This window comes from Morus notabilis, unplaced genomic scaffold (genome assembly GCF_000414095.1).
Source record: "Morus notabilis unplaced genomic scaffold, ASM41409v2 Scaffold40, whole genome shotgun sequence".
Taxonomy (NCBI): domain Eukaryota; kingdom Viridiplantae; phylum Streptophyta; class Magnoliopsida; order Rosales; family Moraceae; genus Morus; species Morus notabilis.
Window position 1 is genome coordinate 256,784 of NW_010367845.1, and position 10,786 is coordinate 267,569.

Consider the following 10,786-nt stretch of genomic DNA (forward strand, 5'->3'; position numbering starts at 1 on the left):
AAACATAGCTAATGAAGTGGGGAATATAGAATATACCGGTGAATATTTTGGGATTCTTTACGTGAACCTTCGTTGCTTATAAATTCTTAATTGTGTGTCCTCTTTTTTTCCCACGACCATTCTATTTCATCTTCTTTCTCTCCTTGTCCATTTTTCACCTTCTTTTTCTCTTAATACCCTTTTTTCTCCTTTATATTGAAACATTACCATCAACAACAAAGAAAAGAGGAAAAGGAGAGGAAACAAAAAAAGGTTAGTGTCACTATTTTCCTATTACATAACATAACGTGCTAGTTTTTGTTTTGTTTTGTTTGTTTTATTAGATTCTTGTTTTTCTTTTCTTCTTTCTTTCTTGAAGTCATTATAGTTTTGTAAATGTTCTTCATCATTGTTCTTTTAGAGGCATTGGCATTCACATACAATCTCCAGAAACTCTTGGGCGTTTATTCCTCTTTGTTAGTGGAATCCTGAAAGATCATATTCCTTTTCTCTTTTTTTTTTTCCTTTTTGGGATTTATGTGGTTTTTTTTTTCTTTTGTGGCATTAATCAATCATAAAGAAATAACATTGAAAAGAAGTAATGTACAACTTCATGATAATTAAGTGGACGTTTGATTCACAAATTCAGAGCGATGATTCAGAATTATTCTCAGTCTACGTGTTTTTTTTTAGAGAATACACTATAACAAGCTATAACTATGATACGAATCCTTATACCAAACACCCTCATATTTTGTGTGTGCTTGTCTTTCCATATGTTTGTAATCAATTTTCTCTTTGTATTGCAATTCATGAAAACTTTTAGCTTTTTTTTTTTCTTTCTTTTTTTCGCGAGAACCAGAGTTGATAAAATATTTCGTATTAAAACATGAATTTAATATACGGATTGAGGTAAAGCTGCGTCCGAATATATTGCCTTGGTTAACGGGAAGTAATTCATTCATAGCAATTTAGGAAAAAAAGTTGAGAATAATATTCTTGGCCATGATTCTTGGATCTGCACCTACCTATTTTCAAATCGTATGGCATTTAATGCTCTTTTATCTATTTTTTTTATGTTGAATTGTTATTTATCTGTTTTTCTTTTTAATATTTTTCAAATTTCCATTTTAGGAATGATCTTTGGTGAACTACTCTCTGTTCTGGTTCCTTTAATTTCGATGGTTCAACAACCCCTAGGAAACTATCTTGCTTAGCTAATTTTACACAAATTTTTATTCCATTTTTATCACAAGAATTATTGTAAATACTGAATTCCAGCCTCATAATACTTTTATGTATAATTTTTTTCCCAGCTAATTCAAGCGAATGGTAGGTTGGGAAGATTGATTCCTAATGTAATTATGTGTAAGTGGTAGATTTCCCAAATTGGTGTGTATTAACGTGTCATTTCACGGTTTTGCTATGTGTTGTAGGCCTCGTTCACTTCGAAGATTCGAGTTGAGATGTGATATTTTTTGAAAATTTTTAACTGTAGCAGAAAAAATTAAATGTGATATTTTTTAAAAATTTTTTACTGTAAAAACTTAAAATTAAAAACCTGAATCGGTCAAATGAACGAGACCGTAGTGCACATTTAATCGTTACAGAATTTTTTATTTAAAGGAATAAAATAAATCACGGATTTTGTCCTTTCTTTCAACTTTTCCTTTACTTAAGGGAGGGTTTGACTCTTTGAAAATTTTATTTTTATTTTTATTTTTTGGATTGGATTTGAAAGATATTTACGCCTTTTAACAACTAATGAGTTTTGTCCTATTCGTGTGCAAGTTTTTTGCCCATTTTATTTGCATGGAAGTTACATTTGTTGGCTTCAATTTCTGTTTTATTTATTTTTTAATTGTTATCTTTTGCTGAAAGCCTCATATTGGTTTAACCCGTAGAAAGTGCATCTGCTGCCTAGTGGACCCCAATATCTTCCAAATTATTAAACAAGAAAAGAGAAAATTGAATTTGGGGGACCAACCATATCATGAGTTGACTCAACTACCCACTTAATTTGAAAATATAGTCATAATTTGTGCATAAATAATTGAAGGGCATTTTGGTAAGTCAAAAATGCTTACTTCCCCCCTCCCCCAACAGTTGTATGGTCCTTGGGTTGCACTTTGATTAGTTGAAAACTAATGAAAATTGAGCATCGACTTTGAACTATATAATAACGATGTCTAACGTTACACATTAATAAAAAGTGAATATTATATCCTAACTTTTATAAATAGATTTACTCTGCTTATTTATAAATAGATTTATCTCGTGTTGTTGGATAGCACGGGTGTCCCAAGTATTTTTATGTTTTTTTTTTTCTCATACTAAATTAGAAGGACAAAAAAAAAAAAAAAGAATTACCTTGTTGTTTTTGTTATTATTAATTTTTAACTAAATCATCTTTTTATTGGATTCACCAATTCTTACTCTACATTTTTTTCCATCTTTTGCAGAGAGGAGAAAAAAGAAGGGGGAAAAAAGACCTTGTGAGCTAGCCAGTCATGGCGGGTGATCAACTTCAGGTTCTAAACGCCCTAGACGTGGCGAAAACACAATGGTACCATTTCACCGCCATCATCATCGCCGGAATGGGCTTCTTCACCGACGCTTACGACCTCTTCTGCATTTCCCTCGTCACCAAACTCCTCGGCCGCATATACTACCACGTCGACGGCTCCGAAAAGCCCGGAACTCTCCCTCCCAACGTCTCCGCCGCTGTCAACGGTGTCGCCTTCTGCGGAACACTCGCCGGTCAGCTCTTCTTCGGTTGGCTCGGCGACAAGATGGGCCGAAAACGAGTCTACGGAATGACCCTCATGCTCATGGTCATTTGCTCTGTCGCTTCAGGTCTTTCCTTCGGACACAACACCAAGTCCGTCATGGCCACACTCTGCTTCTTCCGGTTCTGGCTCGGCTTCGGCATCGGCGGGGACTACCCTCTCTCCGCCACCATCATGTCCGAGTACGCAAACAAGAAGACTCGCGGCGCATTCATCGCTGCTGTGTTTGCCATGCAAGGGTTTGGGATTTTGGCCGGCGGCTTGTTCGCCATCATCGTTTCGGCTTCGTTTAAAGCGAGATTCGACGCGCCGGCGTACGAGTTCGACCCCGTTGGATCGACTGTTCCGCAGGCTGATTTCGTCTGGAGGATCATTCTAATGGTCGGAGCTCTCCCTGCCGGGTTGACGTACTATTGGAGGATGAAAATGCCAGAAACTGCTCGTTACACGGCTCTTGTGGCTAAAGATGCGAAGCAGGCGGCTTCCGACATGGCGAAAGTTTTGCAGGTTGAGATCGAGGCTGAGCAGCAGAAAGTTGAGCAGATGTCTAGGAAACCTGCCAACTCTTTTGGGTTGTTTTCTAAGGAGTTTTTGAGGAGACATGGGCTTCACTTGCTTGGGACGACAAGTACTTGGTTCTTGCTTGACATTGCGTTCTACAGTCAAAATCTGTTCCAAAAGGACATCTTTAGTGCAATTGGTTGGATTCCTTCTTCTAAGACCATGAACGCTCTTGAAGAGGTTTACAGAATCGCCAGGGCTCAAACTCTTATTGCTCTTTGCAGCACCGTTCCTGGCTATTGGTTCACGGTGTTCTTCATTGACAAGATTGGGAGATTCGCTATCCAATTGATGGGGTTCTTCTTCATGACTGTCTTCATGTTTGCCCTCGCAATTCCTTACGATCACTGGACTCATAGGGACCACAGATTCGGGTTCGTCGCGATGTACTCGTTGACCTTCTTCTTCGCGAACTTCGGGCCTAATGCGACCACTTTCGTTGTGCCGGCCGAGATCTTCCCGGCCAGGCTAAGGTCCACTTGCCATGGCATCTCTGCGGCGTCGGGGAAGCTCGGGGCGATGGTGGGCGCGTTCGGGTTCTTGTATTTGGCTCAGAACAAGGACAAGGCCAAGACGGATGCAGGGTACCCTGCTGGGATTGGGGTGAGGAATTCGCTCCTTGTGTTGGGGGTGGTCAACTTTTTGGGCATGATTTTCACTTTCTTGGTACCTGAATCCAAAGGAAGATCATTGGAGGAAATGTCAGGCGAGAATGAAGATGAAAATGCTGAAGAAGTGGAGCTGGAACAACAATCTGGTTATAACAATAGGAAAGTTCCGGTTTAGGCTTTCGGCCATTTGTGTAAGAAAGAGTTAGTTTTTAGTGGAATGCTCTAAGGCCCCCTTTTTTTTTTTGTTTTTTTTTTTTTAATGTTCCAGTGAATCTTACATTTGTTATGATGCTCTATAATTTGCAAAATATAGCAAATGTAGCTATTACCAGTTTTACATCAAGTCTCAAATAATTTTTCACTGCTCTGCCCTGAAGTTCCACTTCAGCCGATTTTTGAAAATAATGTTCTAAAACATCTACTTTCTTGTTTGGTATGAGACTGAAGTCTAGTTTGTAGTCTTTCATCATACTTTTTCTTTAATTTCCCCAAAAATTGTCTGACTAAAGGGGGGGGCCCACATTTGATTGCAAAAGTCATGTAAAGGTCAAAACGAAAGGTGAATCAGGACCATTACCACGGACAGTTCAGTGAGTTTAATGCTACTATATTATCCAGTTTCAACAGATTTGACTTTCGACCTTGATTTCGCTTTTGAAAAACACTTCGTAGAAAAACCTGATTTTTAAGATATTTGAAATCCACCTGCGTGTGAAGTCGTTTACCTGGCTTGTAGTTATGAAGAGTTTGAAATTCATCCCTTGCATTTCATGAATGGAATACAAAAGTATTTCTCTTTTATTGTACGATTTCATATGTGAAGATATATTATTGTTTGACCAGGTGTTACCTTGACATCATTAGCCATTATAGATTAGATAAATTTTATAATGGATAAATTATAGTCTTTGAGGACATGGTGATCTACTATAGTGTAGTGATTCTGTTTGCTGTTAAGAAATATGAAAAGAAAAAACAACGCTCGAATCTCAGCACGTTTTACTGTTATTCGCATGTGAACATGGTTTTCTAACTTATTAATTGTTTTCTTCTTGTTTTATGAAGTATGAATTGCACGAAAAACTGCATACAACTTTGTATTCCATTTCACAGAAATTGAAGATATGGCACTACTTAACCATTAATGAATTAAATCCAATCCAAGTCTGTCTCTTTTCTCGAACAATAGAAGCTTAACATAAAAAAAAAAAAAAAAAAAAAAAAAAGAGACAACACATGAACAAAACGACAACATTCAAGTAATGACAATAGAAACGACAGTAAGCTGAAGAACACTAATAAACAACAAGTAGTTCGAGGCCAAAACAGTTTCCGCATCATGATCAATCAAGAGAAGGTCAAGCAATACAAGTTAAAGAGTTTTCTCATAGTTGAGTTTTCTGCTTGTGTAAAGAACAATTCTAGTCATGTGATCTCTGAAGTTTCTTTTGAGTGTTTTGAAATTGGTGTCTTGATTTTATAATATGGCTAGTACATGTAGAATTATATAGTACCTTGAGATTGCATAAAAGTAATAATACATCTGAGAAGAAAAAAAAAAAAACTCAATATTTTCAGCGACTAGAAAACATTAGCCCAACTTTCACAATTCACACCATTCCCACATGCTAGTTTATTCAACAGATGGGCAAAATACAACCTCACAATGTGATCTATAAGAAGCAACAGGTAGAATTAACTGACAGCAATCAGAGAATTCTGTGGTTATAGAGGAGGAAATGTTCAAACTGAAGAGACCAGTTCAGTTTGCTCGTTCTCTAAGCACTTCGAGATCCATTTCTGTGGGATCGGTTGCCTGAATCTCATAGTGGATGCCATCCAGCTCCCTTCTAAACCTGTCCTTGGATGTGGCGTAGAGCATCTTGGAACGAACTCCTGCCGTTGAAGGGGACCTTATCAAATTGGTACGAAGAGCAAAGTCAATTGAAATGAAAGATATTTGAAACATATATATCATCGGAAACGATGCATCTGCGAAAGGTAAAATATGGAAGTTGAGGAAATGCAAAAACAAAACCAATGTTAAGGCCAAACTTTGATCCTTCACTAATTATCTGTCGAGGGCAATAAGTGAAAATCGAGGAATTGCAAACAGAAACAAATTTTATGGCCAAACTTTGATCCTTCACTAATTATCTGTGGAAGGCCACATGAAAGTTGAGAAAACACAAACGGAAAACCAATGTTAAGGTCAAATTTTGATCCTTCAGAAAATATCTGTGAAAGGCAATATGAAAGTTAAGGAAATGCAAACACAAAACCAATGCTCAGGCGAAACTTTTGATCCATTAAAAATTATCTGTGAAGTGCAACAAAAAAGTTGAAGAAATGCAAACAGAAAACCAATGTTAAGGCCAAACTTTGATCCTTCACAAATATCTGTGAAGGGCAATAAGAAATTTGTAGAAATGCAAATAGAAAACCAATGTTCAGGCACAATTTTGATCCTTCTCTAATTATCTGTTGTTAATAAAAATAACTCTATCTTGATAAGACTGATTCTTAAGTAAGTTAGTTAGTAACGGATTAGGACAACAACCACTGACTTATATTTAACTAACCATGAGTGGTTAGAAGTCTAACTCTGATTAAGTCATTTAGTTAGTTTATTGTATTTGTATTATAAATAGGCTGAGTCATTAAGTTTTATTTATTCTAAAAAAAGTCATAGCAAGATATTGTGTAATTCTCTAGAGATTGAATTCTTGGTGAGAGAACAAGAGAGAGATTGTGAGTTTCGGGTTTTTGCTCTGGGTTTTGAGAGCTTGTATTCTGAGAGAGAGACTTATCTCTGTAATTGTGCTGTGAGATTTTAGAAGGTGTAATCGTTCTTGTTTCTGATAGTGGATCTGTTGGGGAATTTTCCCTAGATGTAGGATTTTCTCAAGAAAATCCGAACCAAGTAAATTGTTTGTGTCTCGATTTTTCTCTGTTCATAATTTTTGGTAGAAGTTTGGTCTGGTAAATTCACATCTGCGAAGGGCAATATGAAAGTTGAGGAAATGCAAGCAGAAAGCCAATGTCAGGGCCAAACTTTGATTCTTCACAAATGTGAATGCTTGAAACAATAGCCTCTAACAATAACATCATAAACAAAGAGTATTGGTCAAGAGTTTAAAGCTAACCATGCAATGAAGAATATTTTGCTCTTTTGACAGTTCTCAGAGGTCACAAAATCGAAGTCATAAACAGCATATCGGCAATCATTCTCAGGTAAAGCTGCAGTGAAATCGTCGTAACTCTCGGCTGGACCACCAGTCTTTTCAACCAAAATTTCTCTTTTCTTCTCATCAACCTTGAAGATCACATAGCGGTGAACCTTCTTCCTCTGCAGTTCCATGAACGCGTTTTTGCCGTGATCGGCAACGCCCATGCCAGATGAAGCATTTGGCTGCATAACACAACCAGTTTGCGCTCAAAACACAATTCCATCAAAACCAATCTCCCAAACATAACAATGTTATTTATATCACAGTAAGCAAAGTTCGTGAATAACAAAAGTATTTTGAATCAATTTTCCAAAAGGTCTTGTCGTTAAAATCACACGTCCTCATCCATTGAAGAAGGCCTTTTGAATAAATTTTTTTTTTTCAAATAATAAAACATTTCCCTCTTACCAATATTTTTCTCTTAGTATCTCTATCAACTCTTACCAAAGAAACAGAGATCATCATGAACCAGTGATTGCTAAAAAAATGTGACCATTACATTACTAAGGAAGCAAAAAGCAAAATCCTCCGGCCAATCTCGCCAAATATACAAATATAAAAACAAGTGGCCTAGATCTTTAACAACTAAATCTTCCAAATATAATGTGTCTGCAGTAAAAGCAGAACCTTTGGAAGATTAAAAAGAATAAAAAAACAGCTTTTGTTTCGTACATATAAAATCATGATCTAGAAGCAAACATAACTAAACAAATCCAACAACCAAAAAACAAAGAAAGATAAAATAAAAATACAAAATCAAATCAAAAGAGACGAAAAGAAAGAAGAGAATACCCGACTAAGCCATCTGAAAGACATGGCGGCGACCAAGAAAGTTTTGAGTTGAGATGGTGATGAGAAATGGCAGAATGAGAAGATAAGAGCAAAGTAGAAGAATTAGGAAGACTGAGCGGTGGCCTTGGTGGGTAAGTATTGCACGGAATGGCAAATTATGGGGAACCAGAAAGACAGAAAACACAGGAGGGATGGTACCAAACAAACGAACAAAAAACAACACGATCACAAAATATTCCCTTACTTTATTATCTTGCTTCTTTTCTTTTTTTTCCTTTTTTTTTTTTTCCTTTTTCTGGGTGGCTAAAAGGAGAAAATAACAAAAGGTGGAAGCTTCGTATTGTAAGGAGAGAAAAATACACCTATTTAATACTGGCTAAACACTGCCTAGCGCTATGCAAAAAATGGTAATGTCATTTTTTCTTGTCATTTTTTATACTTACGGTTTGATTTATAAACTGCATTATCTTATTTTTTTTATTTAGATAATAATATATCAGGTTAATAAAGTTTATATATTAAATATTAAATGTTATAAAGGAATATGAGAGTGATAAATACGCTATCATTTGTATTCTCTTATTTTTATAATTCTCATACTCTGTTCATTTTACCGATTTGAGTTTATAATTTGAGTTTTGTTATAGTAAAAAACTCTCAGAAACAATCACATTTAACTTTTTTTATTATAATAAAAAAATTTCACATAAAATCACATCTCAACTCAAATTAAAAATTTAAATCAACGAATTAAACGGATCTCAAAAGCCGAAAATGACATGGCGTGGTAACCGTTAACAAGCAACAATTTATGGACCCTAGAGTTTTTACCCCCTCTGGGACTTTAGATTTTCACACTAAGACTAAAAAAAATAATTTATCGGAACTACATATAGATATATATTTTCATTTTGATGTGTGAGGAGCTTTCTTTTTTTGGAATTTCTTTAAAGTCGCTGACACAGCCACGTTGCCATGATTCGCAGAATAGATCGTCCAAATGTGCATCAAATAACAGAAAAAATATGTGCAACTTTCCGAAAATAATAAATAAATGGGAAGTACAATACAATGAACATCTAAGAGGTGGCTAACGAAATACATATTTTTCCTTTTTTTTCTTTAATTAATTTATAAGGTTCTTTGAATGAGCAAATTTTTGAAAAATTCCCATAATCATCTTCCTTTAAATGGTAGTTTGTTACGGGTTTGATTGTTTTTCCACAGCGAGCAATTCTAATCATCAAGAGCCTTTTTAATTTATGAATTAGAACTATGATATTAGAATTATTTTTAATTTACGTGTATTTTTTATGAAAAAAATATTGAAACGAATTACGAATCATGATTCGAATCAGAGAACGAATCTTCTAACTAAATGGGCTCCAAATTTAATTGTGGAACCGATATGTCGTACCAAACAATAAAGATCAAACGTTATAGTATGCCTACTTTGATTTTTATTTTATTTTTTTGTTCAATCTAATAAAAAAATGAAGACGAAAATTCAATAAATAAAGAAATAAAGATGAGAAAAGTCGGTGGAGTTTGTGATGTATGACATCTAAAGAGTAAAGACAAGACAAGAAAAGAAAAGGGGGAGGTGCGTTATAGCAACGCAAGGAATCCTTTTTGACTTTGGTAAAGTTGTTATTTTATTGACTCCAACCAGAACCAGAAACCAGGGACCGCGAATCTAATCCCAACCAGCACGTGTAGCCTAGCTAAGTGCGCACTGGAGTGGACTGAGAACCCTACCAATTCTTCAAGCATGTTTGGTTAGAAGATTTGTGATATTTAGTAGATGAATTCATTCCCTGATTTAAATCATAGTTCGTGATTCGTTACAGTATTTTTTCTCATAAAAAATATACGTAAATTGAAAATAGTTCTAATCACATGGTTCTAATCCATAAACCAAACGCACTCTTAAATTATGATTTGAATTATAGTTCATGATTCGTTACAGTATTTTCTCTCATAAAAAATACACGTAAATTAAAAACAGTTCTAATCATATGATTCTAATACATAAACCAAATGTCTCATTCATCTTTTTCTCTCAAATGAAAACGGGAGCCTCTGCTATAAGACTCTTTTAAAAAAAAAACTTATCAATATAATATTCTAAATGTTAAATTAAGTTATTAACGGTTAGATTTGTACGTATTCATCTTAAAATTTTATTACGCGTTGTATAAAATTATTCTCTTTACAAATTTAATTGTTAAAAAAATAATTTAATAGTCAAAACAGAGTGTTCTACTAGTGATTTTTTAAGAGATCTCATGTAAAAAAAAAACCGATAAAAAAATAAAAAAATATTTAGGATACCACTAGTATTAAAAACTATTACCAATAGCAAGTATGTTCCACATATAAAGTCTATTCAAAAGAGCTTTTTAAACGCTGCTTCTGGCTCAATTTGGTATTACTTTTCCTTTCCAAAATCAGCTTCTACTTATAGCAGAAACTGATTTTAGTATTTGGTAAATCTCCTCAAAAGTGTTTTTTGAAGAATTTTTCAAGAATCTACAACCAAAATCAGAAACAGTCTAAAGACAATTTTAACTTTTAGATTGTGCGGGAATCAATATAGTACAATTAATAAAACTTTCACAATACCGCTAATGAAATTTAAAATTTATAATATTCTCAATCTAAAATTTAGACTCATAATACAATATAATATAATATAATATCATAATTATATTAATAACTATAATATTATTATTTTACCATATAATATGATATTATAATAATATTATAATTATTTTAATAATATGATATTATAATTATAATATGATATTGTAATTATTATTTT

General features: G+C 34.5%; 2 protein-coding genes across 2 annotated transcripts; one reads left to right on the forward strand and one right to left on the reverse strand.

Moving 5' to 3' along the window:
* The first annotated feature begins 218 nt into the window (after positions 1–218).
* Positions 219–4,391, forward strand: LOC21393118 (inorganic phosphate transporter 1-4). Its single transcript, XM_010113614.2, has 2 exons — positions 219–252; positions 2,442–4,391. The coding sequence occupies exon 2, from the start codon at positions 2,490–2,492 to the stop codon at positions 4,113–4,115; it is 1,626 nt and encodes a 541-aa protein (XP_010111916.1). The 5' UTR covers positions 219–252; positions 2,442–2,489; the 3' UTR covers positions 4,116–4,391.
* Positions 4,392–5,487: 1,096 nt separating this feature from the next.
* Positions 5,488–8,245, reverse strand: LOC21393119 (actin-depolymerizing factor). The gene is made up of 3 exons (XM_010113615.2): positions 7,963–8,245; positions 7,087–7,352; positions 5,488–5,853 (listed from the first exon to the last, which is right to left on the reverse strand). The coding sequence occupies exons 1-3, from the start codon at positions 7,984–7,986 to the stop codon at positions 5,703–5,705; spliced, it is 441 nt and encodes a 146-aa protein (XP_010111917.2). The 5' UTR covers positions 7,987–8,245; the 3' UTR covers positions 5,488–5,702.
* Positions 8,246–10,786: the final 2,541 nt, after the last annotated feature.

Coding starts and splice junctions, on each gene's coding strand:
- LOC21393118 (XM_010113614.2), top strand. CDS start 2,490: ATGGCGGGTGATCAACTTCAGGTTCTAAACGCCCTAGACGTGGCGAAA.
- LOC21393119 (XM_010113615.2), bottom strand. CDS start 7,986: ATGTCTTTCAGATGGCTTAGTCGG. Junction 7,353..7,962: donor CTTTCAGATGGCTTAGTCGG/GTATTCTCTTCT, acceptor TGTGTTATGCAG/CCAAATGCTTCATCTGGCAT. Junction 5,854..7,086: donor AAAATATTCTTCATTGCATG/GTTAGCTTTAAA, acceptor CAATTTGATAAG/GTCCCCTTCAACGGCAGGAG.